Genomic DNA, 20,840 nt, shown 5'->3' on the forward strand with positions numbered 1-20,840 from the left:
GCCCGGATCGCATCCCCTCCCCGGGGCCAGCAGGGAAAGGGTTAAGTGGTCGCCTCTGGCCGGGGCTCGGCCCCCAGCTCCGGGCAGGGCCCTCCCCCACCGCCCCCGCCAGCCCGAAACTCGTTGGAAGTGCAAGGACGCGCACAGGCGAGGGGAGACGCGGCGGCGCGGGTGGGTCCCCACGTCCCCGGGGGATCTGCGGGGCCATGGGGGTCGGGGCAGGCTCCAGGCGGGGGCAGCTCTTCCTCCGCTCCCTCCTCTTCCTCCTGCTGGCCGGGACCCCGGCACCGCGCCCGGCGGGCGGGCAGCTGCGCTACGCGGTGCCGGAGGAGCTGGAGCACGGAGCCTTTGTGGCCAACCTGGGCGAGGACCTGGGGCTGGACGTATCCAGCTTGTCGGTGCGGCGGTTCCGTATCGTGTCCAGGGCCGGGGCCAGGCAGCACCTGGAGGTGAACCTGGAGAACGGGATCCTCTTCGTGAACGAGCGCATTGACCGGGAGGAGGTGTGCGAGGCCGGGGGGACCTGCCTGCTCCACCTGCAGCTCCTCATCGAGAGCCCGCTGGAACTCTACCGCGTCGAGGTGGAGGTGCTGGACATCAATGATCATGCACCCACCTTCCCCTGGCAAGAGTATGTGCTGGAGGTGGCCGAGTCCGCCGTGCTCGGTGCCCGCTTCCCGCTGGAGAGTGCCCAGGATCCCGACGTGGGCACCAACTCAGTGCACACCTACCGGCTCAGCCCCAACAGGTTCTTTTCACTCGAGGTGCAGACACGGAGCGACGCCAGCAAGTTTGCAGAGCTGGTGCTGGAGCAAGCTCTTGACCGCGAGCAGCAACGTGTGCACCGGCTGCTGCTCACCGCTCTCGACGGCGGCGTTCCCGAGCGCTCAGGCACAGCTCACATCCTTGTCACGGTGCTGGATGCGAATGACAACGTGCCTGCCTTTGACCAGCCCTCGTACGGTGTGAGCCTTCCTGAGGATGCCCCCGCCGGCACTCTGGTCATCCAGCTCAACGCCACTGACCCGGATGAGGGCCCCAACGGGGAGATCGAGTACTCCTTCAGTGGGCATGCACCGCCACGTGTCCGGGAGCTCTTCCACATAGAGCCCCGCAGTGGGCAGGTGCTGCTGAAGGGCCGTCTGGATTATGAACGAGCAAGCATCCACGAGCTCTATGTGCAAGCCAAGGACCGTGGACCCTCGGCTGTGGCCGTGCACTGCAGGGTGCTCGTGCACCTCCTTGATGTGAATGATAACGCGCCAGAGGTGACTCTCACCTCTGTGTCCACACCAGTGCTGGAGGATGCCCCACCAGGCACTGTCATTGCTGTCATCAGCATTCTGGACCGGGACTCTGGGGACAATGGGCGTGTGAGCTGCGAGGTTGGCCCCGATGTGCCCTTTGAGCTCCGCTCTTCCTTCCGCAACTACTACACGCTGGTCACCACGCAGGCGCTGGACCGGGAGGTTGTGCCTGAGTACAACGTAAGCATCACAGCACGGGACATGGGCTCCCCTGCCCTGCTGACCCGCAGTACCCTCACCGTCCCGGTGTCCGACGTGAACGACAATGCCCCACGCTTCCTTCAGCCCTCCTACAGTGTCTACGTGATGGAGAACAATGCGCCAGGTGCCTCTATCTGCTCTGTCAGTGCATTGGACCCCGACTGCCAACAGAATGCCTACCTGTCCTACTCCATTGCCGATGGGCACATCCATGGCATGCCTGTGGGCACCTACGTGTCTATCAACTCAGACAGTGGGCACATGTATGCCCTGCGCTCCCTTGATTATGAGCAGATCCGTAGCTTCCAGATCCAGGTGCAAGCACAGGATGCAGGTTTCCCCCCACTCAGCGCCAATGTCACCGTCCACATCTTTGTGCTGGACCAGAACGACAATGCTCCGGTTATTGTTTCCCCCTTGCCACGCAATGGCTCCGTGGCCACTGAGCTGGTGCCACGATCTGCTGGGCCTGGCTACCTCGTGGGCACGGTGTCAGCGGTGGATGCGGATGCAGGGCTGAACTCCCGCCTCTCCTACCAGCTTCTCCAGGCCACTGACTTCACCCTCTTCAGCGTGGCACCAGACACAGGCGAGCTGCGCACCCTTCGCTCCTTCCTGGAGCAGGATGCAACGCGGCAGCGGCTGGTGGTGCAGGTGCGGGACGGGGGGCAGCCGGCGCTCTCAGCCACCGTGTCCCTCCTGCTTTCAGTGGTGGAGACCATGCCTCAGACTCTCTCTGACTTCAGTGAGTTCAGCCTCCCTCCAGAGGCCTCCTCATCCTCCCCACTCACCCTCTACCTTCTTGTCTCCTTGGGCTCCATCTCTTTCACCTTCCTCCTTGCCATCCTCATCCTCACGGCCATTCGGTGCCGTGGAGAGCGGCACTCCCTCCAAAATGATGGCTGCTCACTGCCCTGCTGCCACTGCTGCCCTGGGTCCAGACCCTCCCCTGATGGCCTGAAGACATCCAACCTGACAGCGCAGCCCCCCGCAGGGACCACGGCTGCCACGCGCCTCGACGTGCCCGGGGGTGGCCCCCCAGGCTACTGCTACAAAGTCTGCTTGGGTCCTGAATCTGCCCAAAGCGACTTCATGTTCCTCAAACCCTGCAGCCCACCCCGGAACAATGAGAAGGACCCAGGGAAGTGGTCCCAACCAGGCCAGCCCCTCCAGGTCTCCAAACAGGTAATGCTATGCCCAATGATGCTCATTGGTGTTCCACGGGTCTACCCAAACCCCTCCCTCAGCCTCTACCCTGAGAGCATCCAGGCACAACTTTTCCCAGAGAATAACCATCGCTTTTGATCAGTGTAGGAATTAGGAGCCGTCAGGCAGGAGGAAACTCTCCACAGAGCTTCCCAACGGGTCTAATTATTAGGGGAGCATGAGGCTTGTCTGAGGCGAGACAAAATCCTTTCCTGATGCCTTTTGCACCCATTAGAGGGGATGGAGATGCTCTGGTGCCCCAGAGCAGTGGGATGGTGGGGGTGGCATCTCCTTCATGTGGGTGAGCAATTAACGCTGAGACAGCCTGAGAGTTGATGCTGTTCCGCTTCCCCACTGCCAGTGGGGCTCTGCAGTGTCCTGCTGCTGCAGCAGGGCTGATCCCGGCCCCACTGGCACCTCTCATGTCCCCAGTCCTGGCACCCAGGCCTGGCCACTGTACCACACTGGGCTGTGCTGGCAGGGAAGGAGTGGGGTCTCCGGGGTGGGATTTTGATGTCAACATTTGTTAGGTGTTGAAATGAGGAATATCTCATTTTCCTGATGAAAGACTCTTTCCAAAACGCGATTACAAGGATGGAGAGTGATGAGGCGTCTAATCCACTTACACTTGACTTTTAATAAAACAGCCCTTCCAAGGAGAGCCCAGGACTCGCTGCCAAGAGGCTCTCCCCGCACGTCTCCTTGCACCACTGGACTCGCTTCCCTAATATGTTAATGGGATTTTCCCCTAGCTGTTTGCAACCCCCCCCAGGACATTGGGTATGCAGCCAATTTCCACACCTCTCACCCTTTGGTGCCTGAGACTTGGTCGAAGTTACCACAGCACCTCCAAAAAAAGCAGGTCCAGAAGGGAACAGGCTGGTTCAACACTGCCTCAGTTTCCCTAAAATGGGAATGTGCTGCTTGCTTCTTCACAAAGGAAGAGATAGAGTTCTGCATTCCTGGCTACTGAAGCTGTTGCTGGCGTGGCTGGGCTGATTAACAGAGGGTCCCAGGGCTGATTGATTGACAGAGAGTCCCAATAACCATTGCCCTTCCCTCTGTTTTGCAGATCAAGCAGCCCAACATGGACTGGCTGCCCCATAGCACACAGCGACCTGCCCTGAAGAGGTACCAAATCCGGCACTGTGGGACCAGAGGGAGCGGGTGGAAGGGGGATGTGGAGGTTATCTCCAAGGCAGCTTTGAACTGGTCTCCTCTCTTTAGCTCCCAGAGCCTGGAGGATGTGGGGGAAATCCACAGAGCCCTCCAGAAGGAGCACGAGAGGCTGTGCGCACTGGTGACCCCTGTCTCTGGTTTGTATTGGGGCACTGGGGCTGGGAAGACGTGGCTGTCACTTGGTAGAGATGCGGTGGTTGGACACATCCATGCTCTCAGAAGTGGTGGGGATTTGTGGCATGGAAGGGATGGTGACAAAAGGGAGGGATCCAGAGGGAAGGATGGTGACACATGGATGTCACTATCCCACTGGGCTATGGATGTGACCTCCTCTGAACTGGTCTCACACTCATCTTTCCTCTAGAGTTCCAGAAGGCTTCAGCAGGCACCAACAGCATCTGGACACCCCAGTACAGCTCCTTGTACCCAGGGCACATCCCAGCTCTGGATTATCAGCACAACGTCTACATCCCTGGCACCCCCACACTGCTTTCCAGCAAAGACGGGCCCCTCTTTGTGGGCCGGGAGAACAAGAACAGCTTCTCCACCTTTGGCAAGAGGAAGAAGATGACAACTTACTGTGACATGCATGACAGTGTGGTTATCAACAACGACCTGAAATAGTGACCAGTGCTGGACCTGGGTGGTTCTGCCCAAGGCCCTGGGAATCACTTGCATGGTTTCAGCTGCCCCATGTATGGACCACTCCAGATTTTGCGAGGCTGCTGAGATAGTGGCTCACCAGGGCATGGGGAAAGGATTGAAGGGGCAAGAGAACTAGAAGCGATAGGGATGGGCAGGAGGAGGTGGGACAGGGCATTTCTCCCATCTCATCCTGCAAACCTGTGTTGGCATCAGGTGCTGTTGGGGGTCCATGTAACCAGATTTGAGCAAATCTGCCTTGATTTTACCCATTCTCATGTCCTCTTAGGGACTGTCCATCTCTGTAAACATTGTCACTTTTTTGTCTTGTCTGGCTGTGTGAATGTACTGAGCTGCATGCCTGTATTTCTGTCCCATGGGCACGGAAAATGTACACAGACCAAGCCCGGTTCAGTCAACCTGACCTTACATACTGGGGCAGTGACCCTTGCTCTGTCCCTAAGACCCAGCAGGATGTGTTGCATATTCAGAGCAGCCATTTGTGTCTGGCTTCTCTGGGACATAAGTGAAAAACCCAGCCATTATGGGTTCTTCTCTTCAGACCCTGACCTTACACAAGCAGAACTGGAGACCAAAGGTCCAGGACACAGCCCAGCTTTGCTCTGGGAGCAGCTTGAGCTGGAGCAAACAGACTGAATGGTCAGAAGTGCCAGTAGCTTAAGCAACTGAGATGCACAAGGCGAAGCCCTGCTGGGTAATTCTCTAGCCCAAGCCAACATCACCTGAAATAAAGTTTCCAGCCATCAGAAGAACCCCAACACAGGTGATACTGCTCTTCCCTCCCACCTTGTCCTCCCCTGATCTCTGTTTTTGCCAAGTCCTGACTGCCTGTGGGAACCCCTGCACCAGGGTCCCACCAGCAAAGGACAGACATCTCCCACTGCACTCTGCTTCTCTTGGATGACTTTTACCTGACTGGCAGGAGCTCTCAAGGGCAGAACTCCAGCCCCAGAACAGTCTCCCCCCCTGCCCTGCTCACTCTACACCTGTCCACCCAGTCTGACTGCCAGTATTGCCAATCGCTCCTGTCACGGGACAGCTCATTTCCAATCCATCTGTGCAGAACATGACAGCTCTCTCTAAACCAAGTTTGTTTCACAGTGTCTGATTTGTACCAATAAATTGTATTTTAATAGCTCACCCTGGCTCCTGGCTGTCCCTGAGCTCCACACGACAGCAGGAATCACTGCTTGTCTCTCAGAGCAGGGCTCTCAGCTCCAACAGACACCTGTGTCCTTCTGGCCTCCTGAGTTGCTGGAGCAGTCCAGGAGAGCTCATTTTGTTCAATTCGCCTGGATGCTGGGGGCTCAAGATTGCCTTCCCCCAACCCTGGACTCAGGAGCACTTTGGGGTCATGGCCAGGAGGCCTCGTGTGCTGGAGATGTCACACAGCTCCTTGCTTCATGCTCCAGCTCGGGCAGAGACTCCGCACACATTTACACCAGGGTGTGGGCACAAAGGGCTTTGAGCTGCTGGGGAGAAGGACTGGATCTGGCAGTAATGGATTGTTGTTGTTACTGTGCATTGCTTTCTGTGAGTCATTTAAGCTTTCCCCTAGACGTTCACCACCCAAGAGCTTGACTCGGGAGTAGCAGAGATAACCTGGATGTGTGCCAGAGACCAACTGCCTGTATCTACTGGTGGGATGAGTCTCGATGTGGGAAGCAGTTCAGCTTTGGATGAAGTCCTGAGATGATCACGCTGTGGTTGTCCTTCTTTTACCCCCTGATTACTCAGTGACTGGCCTGGGGAGGCTGCAATGCGGCTTTTGGGATTAACCCAGAAAAGTCCTTGTCTACAAGTGGGTAACAGGCTTTCTAGCAGAAGCGAGGGGCAGGGAACAATCAAAGGGGTCCAGGAGACTCAGGGACCCAGGAGGACTGTGCTTTGGACATGAAAGGGACCTGGATGCTTCTGGTCTGCCTAGCTGTCAGTAGATGAAATATTCCCTGTCCCAATTAGATGGTAGGATGAAGGATTTTATCCTGAGAGTGCATTCTTCAGTGGTCTCTGCAGAGTGTTAAGGGTAAAAAAAGAACCCCAAACAGTGAGTGTCCGAGACCCTTGTACAGCATTAGCCTGTTTCACTGCTTCAAAACAAGAAGTGAATTATGTAAAGTGATATGATAAAATTAATATCAGCTTCAAGAAGTAATAAAAGCATAAAATATACCTGACTCCCTGTGGGGGCAGCAAGCATCTCCCTCTCCTGGGTAAGCTCTGCCAATATCTTCCCTGCTATTTTCAGGTGATGCTGGCCAGGCATTAGGAGAGGACTGCAGCCCCCACCAGTGAGCCCAGAGGGGTTCAGCCCCAGCCCCCTGCAGCAAGACCAAGCCATTAGTTTTGTGTTAGCTCACACAGCAAAGTACCCAGCGCACGTACTTCACAGTATCCAGGATCTAAATGAACGTGTGGAGCTGATGCTTTGTTTCAGATTCCCAGGGGTTGCATCCCAAAGAGAGGTCTCAAAATCGAACCCCAAACCTTGGGCATTTGAAATTAATAATTGGCATCCCTGTCTTTGGAAATTCATGGGGTTGAGCAAGCAAGTGGCCAGCTATTGCCACCTCTGAGTGTTTCACTCTCCAGTGTACTCTGTTGGCATTTTTGAATCCCTACAATTAAGGCTCAACCAACCCTCAGTAAATCGCCTCCCTCTCCTCTCCATTACTCCTGGCTATGCTCAGCCCAGGAGATGAGACAAATACATACATCCCCCTTGCACCTCCTGCTGATCCCCAGGTCTGCATGTTCAGGTCAGGTTTCATCCAAAAGGGATTTGGGGGTGAACACAGCACCCAGCCCAGGCCCCAGCATCCCATGTGCCCTGAGGATCCTTTTGCTTAGTTTGAAGGAAGTCCTTCACTGGCAGGAGCTCAGTTTCAATCTCTTTTCTCAATCAATGTGTCAATTAAAAGGACAACAAAAAGGGGCTTATTTTAGGTGAGATGACACTTACTCAAACCCACTCAACCACACTACTGTCCCTCCTTCAAAGAGCATGCCTGGTCGGAATCGTCCCTCTAATAGATGAGTTCTCTTTGAAGATCTCCCATGGGGACAAAGTGCCATTAAAAATTCAAGGTCTTTGCCCTACAACTGGTTATTTTTACAACGTTTCCTGTGCTTACGCTCCCGCACAGTTCATGAGCATTAGCTGGTTTCAGTATTCTGGTAATGCACTGGGCATGAGAGCCACTTTGGAGACATACTCGGCAGAACGCTCTCTATATGCCCCTCTCATACGTTCAGAGATCCAGAGGCAAATCTGGCTTTCAGGGACCTGCCAGCCAGCTTGAGATTTGCTTCTACAACAGCAGGAAAGCTGCCATGTGGTGCAGTTGGCTGCAAAATGCCGCAGGCCATGCTAGGCAGGCACACAGCGCTTCTGGGCACCAGCGCAAATAGGGAAGGTTTTTTGTGCTCTCGCTATTGCTGAATAGACTCTTTGGATGGAAACATTACTTATATCTCTGTAATGACTTGAAAGCATATATCAGAGAGACAAAATGAATCCAGAGGTAGAGAGAAAAGAGGGCAGAAAGAAAGGACCCGCAGGGGCTGGTGCTCAGCTCTGCTCAGGTCTGCTGTGTGTGGAGTCAAGCAATGGCTGGAGAAACACAGGAACCCTCAGGGGGGACATGGCAGCCTGCAAGCAGCCAGGCCGGGCTGGATACAGCCATGAACACAGGTGGTCTTGGCTCTCCAGAGGGATCTGGATCAGCCAGACAGAGCTACAATCCATGGGGACCAGTGGGAATCTGCATATTGACTTTGCAGGGTTCTGGATTCAGCCCGAAGTCTGTGGGACCCGGTGGTTAATTAACAGTGAAGTCTGTGGCACTCAGTGGCTAATTAGAGTCTTCAGAGTTGCTAGGACTTTATTTTCTTCTCTTCTCACTTGAAGATGATGGTGGAATAGCACCTTAATAGAGCTGACACAGGGTCAAAGTCCATCCTGATTTCTTTTCAAATTACCTCAGCGTCTTAAACATCCCCCTGGACGCACCGTACAGAAAAGCCTGTTCTTGGCTGGATCCCCTCCTCCTGTTTCCTTTTTGACCTCAGGAGATGTTTTGCAGGAATAAATTTCCCTTAGCTTTTGTCATAATACTTTTGCCTCTGCCACACCGCAAGATGGTCTGCATGACTGTCACGTGCCGGTCCTCTCTGTCCCTTTGCACCTTTTGTCTTTTGTACTGCTCTGAAAACATCAGCTGCCGGCTCCTCCGCAGAGATCAGATGAAGTAAAAGGCCTGGGCTTTTGCCTCCCCAGTTTGCCTATAATGTGTTTTCAATCTAAGTGGTGGAAATGTCACTGACTCTGTTTGCAGCATTCACTCAAGTGGAATTAATGCTTCTTGTTAGTGATAATATGACTTAATCAGCTAAATTATTGGGAGACGTAAGTAGACACCTTTGTGTATTGAATAACTTATGACACACTGGACCAAAAAAGCACAAATGAAGGCTTTGAAAATAAATTAAATATGATCTCTAGTGCAGTCTGCACTTTGACTAATGATTCATCTCCCATGAAATTCAATGATTTACAAATCTTACATTTGAATAAATGATACACTTTTGCATGTTTTAAAAAATAGCAGGGATTTTTATTTCAGCATTCAGAATTCAAAGTGTTTCTCCAATGCCAAGAATGCAGGGCAAACAAGTTCATGTTAAACGGATTGAAAAATAAAACATTTGTGCAGTCAGCCATCAGAAATACATCCAGAGGATCTGCAGGCATTTGTGATGAGATATTTATTTTAATTCATTGCTAGGAATATCTGCAACAACAGGTGAAAAAATGCAGCAGAAGAAAATCAGAGAGCGCGAAGATTCCCAGAAGGGTCACTAAAGTCTTCACATCAAATCCACTCATTTCAATAATATTTACAACAGAAACTATTATTAAATAGCTCCAGAAATGTCTTATCATGCATTTTGCCTGCACAGAAAATAAATCATACAAAGGAAAGAGAAGCAGGAAAAACAACTATCAATCAAACAAATCATTATGAGCATTAGTAGGATTTCTGATAGGCAAAGAGGCAGAGACTCTGTGATAGCTGCATGTGAAATAGAAAAATTGGGGTTAAATTGCTATGTGAACCCAGAGAAAAGATGAGCTGTCTGAATTTATTTGGTTCTATTGCAATGAGTCACTGAATTTCTATATCCAAATCTTTCCCTAAAAAGCACTGGAGGCCATCGTGGTGCAAACAATAGTGCAGATCTCTACACAGGGATTTTTTCAGCCCAAGTCTATCTGAAATTCAGAGGTTAGTTTAGACTCCAGGATCACAGGGAAGCCTGGCTTGTTTCATGAGTCTCCTCTCAAGTCCATGTCCATACTTCTTGGTGTTTTAACTAAGAGAAAGTTATTCTCCTATAGCCTAGGCTGAGGGCTGAGAGCTCTGGGTTTAATTTTTCCATCAAAGAATTGCAACTCTTTTTCACCAAGTTTATCACAGCTCTTGCTCTGCAGTTGTTCCATCTATACTGATCAAATCTCCAAAGCTCCCCCGAGTACAGATAGAACATACCAGGTCAGGTATCCAAATGTAAGGAATTTGAGCTGGGGCTGAATCCTACCTGCAGGATCCCGCTTGTCCCCAGTCTCCTCCTTGATCTTCCTTAAATATAATATACCAGAAGCGGAGATAAAGCCTCACATACTCAGCACCTGTCTGTCAGTGGCATTTTATCAGACACCAGAGGAACAGAATTACTGTTTGCTTTGAGTCTCCCCTAGAACACCAAACTTCAGGAATGTAATCCTGAAATCAGGTCCTAAAACTAAAGCTTAATTTTTCTCTCCTGGGGAAATGCAATGTTATAGTCAGTGTGCTTCCCTAGACCATCTTTTCTTCCTCTTAGTTTCCCTCTGCAAAATAGTCTGATGGTTGCCCCAGTATGTAAGGAGATCTTGTGTTTGTGTCTACTGAGCTGTCTTGTGTGCAGCGTTGTGGTGTCTGAAAACCAGGGTGGTTCTACATGGGGTATCACGTCTGACCAGCAAGACACTTCCAGTCTTGCAAGGAAGGAGTTAGAAGATAATTTTTGTTCCTCCCATCTTGAAGACCAGCAGATGCAGTTACAGACTTTGTTTTCATGTTTTATCTTCTTTAAAAGATACAAAATTAAAAACTTGGATCTGAGCTGCAGGGACAAATCACAGCACAAAGCTGGGAACACGATGGGGACCCTCGTGTCTTCCCCCAAGCCTTTCTGTCTAGTAAAGCACTGTCTGTTTGCTGAAGGGATGAGGAGGGAAGACCACTCCGGGAGCCACTTGTGGGAAGATTGATTCTGTTGGCATGGAGAATTTTCTTTGCAAATGACCCCTATGGAGATGGAGTGGGAACAGGGGATGGAGTGGGAAATGAACCTAGCGAAAAATCACAGAAGTTTTTTACTGCCTTCAGGTGCAATTCAAGTGAAAAGAGAGGGTACAAAAAGAAGGAAGAAAAATGAAAGAGCCTTTTCTCTGCATAGATTGCACTGCTGGAGAAGCTTTGAATCTTGCAAGGCAGAACAGTTAGTTGTCTGCTCAGAGGTGCCTTCCCCAGAGACTTTGCCTGGGATAGTTTCATCCATTTATCCCTGACTCCTGGCATCTGCATAACACGCTCACAGAGAGAGTTATTAGTTTAATTTTCTTGTGAATTACAACAGGGGCAGAGAGAATTAAAAAGACCTTTTTTTTTTATTATCATTACTTTTTGTTTTCCAGTTGAGAGATTGTAAATGAGGCTATTCATCCTGCTAACATCAGTAGGGACCCAAACCCACGCCTTTCTGGGGTAATTGGTTTCTGATGAGCAATCACTTGTAAAGCCAATAGCAAAGGCAAGAAGTGAAATATAAATTCCCTCCTTACACGCCGAGCTTTTCATTAGGATTGTGTGCCCAGTTTCTTTCTGGGGTTCAGTGGAAAAGTCAAGAAGTGGTGAACAAGGCAGTGGGTTAAGCCTGACAAGGAGTTTGTATTAGCAAAAAATCATTGCCCGATGTCCTTGAGAAGAGAGAAAGGAGCTGAAGAACCCCTCCAGCTACAGCTTTCTACTGAGCCCTTTGGCCAGACCAGGGCCTTGGGCAGGAACCAGAGACAGCAGATCTTCTCATAAACGTGTTTCCATGGGGGACGGGCCTGGGTGCGCTTCTGCCCAAAAGAGACCGAAATGTTGAAGAAGGCAAAAGAAGATTAGTGACCAGGGACAGGTGTCCATGCAGCAAGTCTCACCAGGGTGGCTGATGGAAATCTGCAGCCCCTGGTATCCTGCAGGTCGCAAAATATAGTGGACCTTGTTATCTGGAATTGTTACAAAGGCTGAGACTGAGAGTTATTTTTATTTTTCTCCAGTTCCTAGAGAGGAAGCTGCTGTTCTGCCCCAGCTTTTGTTTTCCTGATGAGCATCATGGTGCTTTAGGCTTGATTTTTTAATTTATTTTGGTGGTAAGTCAAGTATCAATCTAGATGCAGCTTGCGGTGTTTTCTAGGTTGGGGTTGCGGGGCTGTCATTCATTGGCTTAACTGGATTGCTTGCTGCTTTATGGGTTTTGTTCAGTAAAATCTTTTGGCACACATACAGCTGGCTGTTAAAGATTAGTAGAGAACAGCAGGCTTGACAAAGACAGAGAACATTTTTAAGCTCATGTACACAGAAAGACCTCCAAAACAAGAATGATGCGGACGTATCTCTAACAAAACAAACCAAGCAAAACTCTTCAAACAAATCTACTTTTTCTGCTTCCAAATGCTGAAAGCTGAAACCGAGGAAACCAACACACAGAGTAAAATGACTGATTAGACTCAGTCCTGGGTGACCCACTTTGAGCAGAGGGGAGCGGTCTAGATGTTGTCCAGAGATCTCTTCCAAACACAACCATTCTGTGATTCTGTGATCACAGCCTTTTCCTTAACCCAAAATAGATAGATGTTGCTATTGCCACAGCAAGAAAAGATACAGTTATGACATTTCCATATTTGTGTCACATTTGCTTACACATTATTGCCCAACGTAATATTCTGTGTAGCTGTCAAGAAAACTGGTTTGTTTCCCTTTTTTGGAGTCAAGCTCTCCAAGAGAAGGCTAAGAGGAGATCTTAGTTATGCTTATAAATATCTTAGGGGTGGGTGTCAAGAAGATGGACCAGACTCTGTTAGTGGTGCCCAGTGACAGAGTGAGGGGCAACGGGCACAGACGGAAACACAGGAGGTTCCGTCTGAATATGAGGAGAAACTTGTTTGCTGGGAGGTGCCAGAGCCTGGCTGAGGCTGCCCAGAGCGCATGTGGAGTCTCCTTCTCTGAGACATTCAAACCCGCCTGGATGTGACCCTGTGTGATCTGCTCTGGTGACCCTGCATGAGCAGGTGGGTTAGACTGGGTGATCTCCAGAGGACCTTTCAACTCCAACCATTCCGTGAGTCTGTGATTCTGAGCCTCACAAAGCCTGGACATACCCTGCTCTAACCATGCCTTGCTACCAGTTGCACACCAGCCAGGCTCTGCTGTCTGCCCCGGCTTTTTGGTCTCACACCTCAACCATCACGCAATCCTGTAATTTTGGTACTGCTTGTGTTTTTCCATGACAATGCCCAGAATAATTCAACTAAGCTTAAAGAATGGAAGTTTGGGGATATAAGGCATTGAGAAGAGGTTTTAGCCAAGATTGTGGTGTGACCTAGGAGAGGTGGAAGAGGACCAGCTGGTCCCTGCAGTTTTCCAAACTGCCCAAGCCTCTGGAATCACTGATGATAATTCAAACCCTTTCTGCCTGCAATGTGGGCAGAGATTTGTACCAGATTTGTACCTTAGAGAAAACTTGTGTGATAGGAGCCCTGTGCCTTACTGTCAAACTGGATCAGGACAATCCCCAGGGCCTGACCCTGCACCCTCACCACTGCTGGTACCTGTTTAGAAATCTGTACTGGCAGACACAGAGTCTGATGTATTTTTTCCTACTTTGAATGGGAATCCCCTGAGTCCTGATTCCCCATCTCTTTCTTCCCTAACATTTCCATATGCTCTTGCTCTGGGGAGAGCTGAAGTTCCCCAATGAGTTCTCTTCTGTAGAAGATACATGCTGGCTGATCATCACAGCACACTTCCATTTTATCTTTATTGGGATGTCCATCCTCCAAGTGATAAAGAGTATGGCTGATCCTTTCACTCTCAAGGAAATTGTGATGGGAAAAAAAAAGAAAAGAGAAACGCAGAAATGCGGGAAGTGAATCCTTCTACTTTTTTTTGTCTTTTTATTTCACAAGATTCTACTTTGCAACTCTTGTGACTTTGGATATGCCTCATATTTCTCCTTTTTTGAGTTCAGCAATGAGGAAGTTGGGACTGAAAACATAGCAAAACATCAACAGATCACATAATTGTGTGTTCCTTTAAAATGTGTATGCTATTTAAAAATATTTACTCATTGTGCTGGAAGTTTATCAGGAGTACAATGCAGTGAGAGATTGGAAAACATTTATCAAACCAGAATATATTTTTGTTGCTGTTGCTGGTTTTGCTCATTCTCTGCCTTGTTCTGTGGCCTGGCCTAGGAAACTCTTTGAGAATGTGTGTATTTGGGAAGTCTGTGAAAGAAGAAAGGAGGCGGCTTTCAGGACCCGCACAGCTGGTGTGCAGCAAAGTGAAAGAAAGAACTTGTGGGAGATTTGTCTAATTTAACAGCCTGTGAGAATTTCTGCCATGGGATAGTATTTGTAGTTGTTGTTAGAGAAAGAAGGAGGAAAGATGGGCAGAACATCAAAAAATTAGTAAAATAGCCTCTATCTGACCAGGAACCCTGTACCAGTGTTGCAATTTCCCTCCATTCCTGTTCTGGGGGACATTTCAGGGAATCTGTGGTATTCAGGGACCCTCTGGATAGGAAAGAAAACTGCTACCTAAGTAGGGTCTAAGGTATTATATGGGTTCCACTTGAAACTGCAAAAAGCTCAGTCTCTGGTAGCCCACAACGCCCCTTCACATCATATTCACTGGTCATCTTAACACAACATCCCTAGCTTTTCCACCCTGATTCTCCTTTCCACAGCAAGCCTGGCTGGCATCATTTCATGAAGTTCTTCCCTACTGCTGTAGAGCCAGGAAGAAGGAATTACTTTTCCTGCAACTGCATTATTCTCTCACTGTAATTACAGAGGCTGAAATGAAGAAAACTCACCCCTGCACTAAATCTGTTGGGCATGGGAAGCACGGTGAAGGCAAGGAAGTGGAATTATATTGCAAATGTCAGGAGCTATGAAAAATGTAACAGACTTTAATATTCTTCTGCTGTTATTCCTGAGAGTTTCTCTCACCTGCATTCACAGAAAGTGAAGTGCCTTTCACTGAACCGAGCTGCCACGGAGCAGAAAAGATTACCATGCTTCCTAGTTTTATTTTAAAACTACACTATGGCATGCATCCTGATCATAAATGCAATTTGCCTCCAAACTCTCATTTTAACAACTAGACTTCAGCTTCAAGACTTAATTTAAGCCTTTAGGGTTAACTCCTACATCACGCTCCACCAAACCTCAACCCCAAATGTCCTGCTGTTTGTACCTTACTTCTGACTTCTACATTCCAAATTACAACCACAGCCCCTACCTTCCGTGATACCTAATGATAACTGGTGCTGAGCCAGCCACTTGGATGCTGCTCTGAAGCTGTGAAACATTAACCACACATCTCTTCATAGCTGGCTTTCCCATGGGGTTGTGTTTCAAGGTAAGTGGTTTGCATAAGATCCCTCAGAGACCTGCATTTATTTTATTCAGTAGTATAAACAACCTGCTGCTTTTGTGCTTCTCCCTACAGAGCAAAGAAAAGCCCATTTTATACATTAAAATTGAACGTAGTGTTGCTGAAAGGCCTGTGATGGCTTTTTCTGGAACACGGAGCATCTTACCTAGTTCTGGGAGGGGTATCGCAGAGCATAAGCAGTTTCTGCCCGTACATCCCCCTCCCCTCTTAGGACCCTGCGTCCGGGAGGGAGATGGGGTCACCGGCCCTCAGCTCTGCCTGTCTCGCCGCCCGCACTGCTCAAGGCTGGGGAAGTTCGTGCCATGGGCAGTATCGCTTTTTTAATGGGGTTGTTTTCATTTCAGCCTCGATACAGGGATCCCCACGGTTCGGAGAGCAGCTCGGGGAGGGGAAACCTGGTTCTCCGTGACTCAATTAGCATAACCCTGGGAAGTAACAGGCATAAATCCCGACTCCTGCTGTTTACTAGGAGTCACGACATGTCGCTCCCTGCCAGGCAGCGGTGAAGCGGGCGGCTAACGAGTTCCTGGGCTTCCAGCCCCGCCGCGTCGAGCAGCACCGGAGCGACCCGACGGCTGGTCCGTGCTGTGCCCGCCGGGAGCGGGCGGTCCCGGCAGCACGCAGCGGTGGTTCTTCCCGGGACACAGGCGCTGGGAGGGACAAACCCAAGCTGGTATCAGACCCCATTCAATTCCCGGACACTTTATACGCAGGATCGGGAGGAGGGACATGAATTTCACCCCTTCCCTCCTTGTCATGTTGATGCTGCTAAAGCACAAAGATGAGCGGTGGGAGATAAATGAGCAGCTCCCCCACACTGGGATTTGAGCAATCAGGAAATATAATCTGAGCTGGAAAGTGCCCGAGCATCTGTTGAGTTATTAATAAATTGTATGCAATCTGTCCGGGATGAACCTCGGGACGAAGGGGAGCCATCTGCTCCAGACTGGTAGCTCTAATGGTGTCTGGGGAATAAACTTAACAAATAAAAGGCAATGGGATCGGCCAGCAGGGCTCCGGGAGGCCTGGTCTCTGCACAGCCTTTCGAGGGTGGGACAACAAAGGGGCTTCTCCACCCCCGGGACAGAATCCCGCACGGATTCACGGAGAACTAGGAGTCAGACCAAGCATGGGCATCTCTTCACAGAATCACAGACTGTCAGGGATTGGAAGGGGCCTCGAATGATCATCTAGTCCAATCCCCTTGCCGGAGCAGAAACACCTAGATGAGGTTGCACAGGAAGGAATGTGTCCAGGCGGGTTTTGAATGTCTCCAGAGAAACAGACAGCCTCGCAGGCTCCCTCTCTTTCGAGATCCTTTCCGAAAATCAAAGGGTCCTGTGCCAGGGCGAGCCCCGCTGCCGGGGGCTGCCTTGTGTCCCCACACCCGAGCGAGGAAGCAGATCTCACCCGCCTTTTCTCTCGGTCAATGCTAGTTGCCGCCCATAAATGTTATTCTCCACGTTTTATCCTTTACCTCTGAAGGTGCCTACTGTGTTTTCTCGGAGCAGCTGGCGAGGATTTCCAGCTCAGCTCCTTCCAGCGCGGGCAGCCGAACAGGTAGCCGGGGCGGCCGAGCTCCAACCCACCGCCCGCTCTGGCTGTCTGCCATCCCCCGGGAAAACGGGGACGTGTGGGGTGCTGCGAACGCGCAGATATTAATTGGGGGAGACTGGGGGCGCCCTCATCGCGGGGTGAATAGCAAAGATGTTTAATAATGGAGAATATCTCCACCTGACAGCGATCGGGTGGGGTCTGTGTCAGCAAACACGCCTTCCCTTAAAGAAGCTAGAGGGCACCGTGCGCCTAAAACACTTAACACGTGAGAAAACCCCACTCGGAGGAACTCCAGCCTAAACAAAGGCCAGTTGAGGATTAAACCTCCAGCGACGGGACAGGGAGGCAGAAAGAGAACAAGTGCAGCCACTCCTCCAGCGGGGCTGCTGGGTCTGTACAGCCCTGCCCCACCGGCGGCTGAGCGCGGGCAAGCCCGCCCCTTCAAGGGGGATCAGTGAGAGCCCAGACCCACTCGGGACGTCAGCAGCTGCTGCCGGTCCCCAGGGGGAAACCCGGAGCTGTCGCCGAAGCGCCGGTGGCCACGGCGCACTCGCTGCTTCGCTGTCGCCCGCAAGAACGCAACGGCGGGAGCAGAGGCTGCCGGGAACTTCCGCAGAGGGGAGGAAGGGGCGGCCGGGCCCCGGCTGCTCCGCAGAGACTAACGGGGGCGGTGCGGGGCGATGCGGGATCCCTTTCGGACCGAGAGGCGGCTCCGTCCCCTCCCGAGGACGGACGCGCTGGCTTGGGGGCGCGTTGGAAGTGGCTGGGGTTTTGTTTGTTTGTTTGTTTGCTTATTTGTTTGTTTGTTTTTTTTCTGCACTTTCCGGCCGGGAGCGCTCTTCGGTTCCCACGGATGGCGGCGGGGAAGCCGAGCCGGGAGCTGGGCGGCTCTGTGCTGAGGGAACCGGGCTCGCAGGGCAGGCGCTGGGCTTGTCGGGGTCGCTGGGCGGCTGCGGGAAGGCTCCTGCCTGACCCCGCGACAGGTCCTGTCACCGTCCGAGTGTCAGGCCAAGCGGCAGTGGCAGCTGGTGCCCAGCGATGGGTGTCGGCGGCAGCTTCCCAAGAAACGCCGGGGGTGGGGGCTCCAGCTAGGTCAGCGTCCTGAAAGCAGAGGTGGGAAGGGACGGCTTCGGTGACTGTTCCTTGCTCGCTGAGCCTGCCCCGGTTATATTCGGTGGTTGGGGAAGGTGATGTGCAGAAGCGAGGACTGAACCCTGCAGCGGTGTGTGCTCCAGCCGCTGCGCGACCAGGTCAGCCCCGGCCCCTCCGCCGGGATTGCCGAGGGCGGAACGCCCAGCTGAAGACACCGGGGGGACCCCATACGGGCGGTCCCTTTCTCGGTGAATTAGGGAGCTCTTGAGTGGTGGGAGAGGCTGTTTTAAAAGCTTTTGATCTCAGGCTTTGAAAACAGGTTTCGGCTTCTCTGTGCCGTGCTCTAACCACTAAACTGCGTTAAAGAGGCGTGAAGGACCCTCTTCGCAGGAAGATAAATCCGACGATGTGAGCTTGGGGCTCACCTGCCCTTCAGGAGGGGACGGGCTCTTCTTTCCAGATCTCCGTGGACGGGGACAGTTGCCCTGAGCCGGCTGATCTGGAGCTGCGGTGCGGCACTTCCCATCTCGGGGATGGTGAAGCTGGAAGTGTCCTGTGTCACGGCAGCGATTCTGTGGGAGCTGCCGCTTTTTTTCCCTCTTGCCGATTCTTCATTTATTGTCTCCAAGTGTACCTGAAGTCATGCTTTGAGTTCAGCAGGGGTCGAACTAGAGCTTTCCAAATATCCCTGGAAAAGTCTTTCTGTCTCTCCACTGTCTAAAGAACGACAGGACATGAACCTTTCGGCTGGTGTTGGCCATTGGGCCGTACTTGATTTTCTAATAATTCAGCATTTGCTCCGTAGCTCCAGTGGGTGAAATTAACTCGGAATGTCGAAATGCGTGGGTTTTTTCAACAGTTTAACTAGGCTTTCACCCCTTCCTGCCGAATGAAGGAGACTCAGAAGAACGCCCGGACATTTGGTGGACTGTCGGACTGTAAAGGTGAGTAGCTTTTACTGATATTTTTCCATACAGATTCGTAGTTGATGTGGATCACTGCTCCTCACGAGTTGTTGCTTAGAGGCACAGGGTATACTCTGAGACTGACCAGCTCGGGTGCTTTTTGCAGGATCATCTCAGCTATTTCTTATGACCTTTGTGACTTCTCATTATAGATATGGGAGGTATAAAAGGCAAATTAGCTGTACATCTGTGGTAGTAGCGCAATGGCACCCTACTGCTACTCGGGCAGTAGCTGAATTTCAGCAGAATGTGAGAATATCATATAGTCTGGATTTAACTAAGCAAGAAACAACTCTTCCAACGTGGATATCATGGATACTTTATCTGTTTCTTTGCATAAAGAAACACTTTTATCCCTAGCAAAGTTCAAATCTCCGACATTGTGGAACCATTTATTCCAGCTGCTGCTTGGTGAATATGGAAACGATGCAGCCAAGTGTTCAGACCACAGAGAAAGGGACGCCATATCTTGACAGCAGTGGCTGTCATCTCATTAACAGCTGTTCTACTGATTTAAAACATCCTAGTACATTTTACAGCTAGCTTAACTTAGACCATAAAACGGCTCTAAAGTACTTGAAAATACAATAGTGCTCTTTTTGCTGACACAGGCATTATATTTTCATTTCTATGAAATATTTCTCCAGAGAAGAGCTACTTATTCCAGGTAAGTCGTTTAACTTAACAAGCAGATAAGTAGGGGAACAAACAAACAAAAATAGCAACCAATCAACCAACCAAACAAACAAAAACCACCACAAAACCACACAAAACCCCACAACCTATCCTGCTTGAACACCTCTTGTCCTGGAGTCACTTGGAGAGAGCATGATGAATTGTTGACAGAAGATCTGTCCCAGCATCTCTTCCAATCCACGAGTCAAGACAGTTATCTCTACCCAAATCTTTATTTCATTTTGCCACACAAATTAAAACAAACTGTCAGAAAACTCCAGTAAACTCGGAGATCGGGAATGTGTCTCCACATTAACTTGGCAAAAATCTTGCCCTGTAGAATCATCTTCGTCGGTCATCTGTTACCAAAAAAGATCAATTCTGTCCCTTGCACCTGGAAAAAGTTAACAAGTGCTGTTCTGCTTGATAGGATAGAGTTGTATCTGTCTGTTTACTTGTGGTCTTATGGTAATGACAGTGAGAATGCAGAAAAACCGTATGTAGACCTAAACAATTGGAGAGGAGGACAAAACCTGTGTGGGCGTTATGAATGCGACAGGCATGCGCTAATGGGATTGATAAATCGGAGTCCCCAGCAGCAACAGTGTCTGCCGGGGGTCCAGCGCTGGAGGGAAAAGACCAGTCTTCAAAGGCTGAACTTCCACAAGGATATGGGATCTGAAAAGCGATCTGTCTGAATACCTTTATCGGGAAGAAAAACCTGGTCGCGGCGAGGAAATGCAGGTAAGTTACGAAGTCGCAGTAGGAAGAAGAGCTCGTCTTTGCACTTTGACGGCATAGGCCATACATTAATGGCATTAGGGACGAATCTGGAATCAAGACATCATTGCTGTCCAGGAAAAACCTGACTACCTTCAGTGGCAGATTTCTGTATGAACCGGCGGCGCTGCGGAGACCAGTCACACAGGAATACAGAAAGGTCAGTAGACACAATCGTGTTCAATAATGTTTTGAACTGTCTGTGTACGTGGGTTGCGGAGGTACCGGCAGAAGCTGCTCTCATCCTCAGTCCGGCTGCGGGAAGTGCGGTGTTCGGGGTGTTGCAACCGGGCTGCTCGGGGGGGGACCGGGACAGGTTGGTGGTGAATGCGAGCGGAGGCGGACGAGATCTGTGTGGGCAGGAGGTGGATTTTTGCCCTAAAGCTTCAAATAGTGGTCATAAATCCTTCCACAGCCACGCATCCGGCGTAGTAACATTT

General features: G+C 50.7%; 1 protein-coding gene across 1 annotated transcript; it reads left to right on the forward strand.

Moving 5' to 3' along the window:
* On the forward strand, positions 1 to 5,696 carry LOC102096674 (protocadherin-10-like). The gene is made up of 4 exons (XM_021288894.2): positions 1 to 2,693; positions 3,787 to 3,845; positions 3,942 to 4,030; positions 4,258 to 5,696. The coding sequence occupies exons 1-4, from the start codon at positions 207 to 209 to the stop codon at positions 4,515 to 4,517; spliced, it is 2,895 nt and encodes a 964-aa protein (XP_021144569.2). The 5' UTR covers positions 1 to 206; the 3' UTR covers positions 4,518 to 5,696.
* Positions 5,697 to 20,840: the final 15,144 nt, after the last annotated feature.

Source organism: Columba livia, chromosome 14 (genome assembly GCF_036013475.1).
Source record: "Columba livia isolate bColLiv1 breed racing homer chromosome 14, bColLiv1.pat.W.v2, whole genome shotgun sequence".
Taxonomy (NCBI): Eukaryota; Metazoa; Chordata; class Aves; order Columbiformes; family Columbidae; genus Columba; species Columba livia.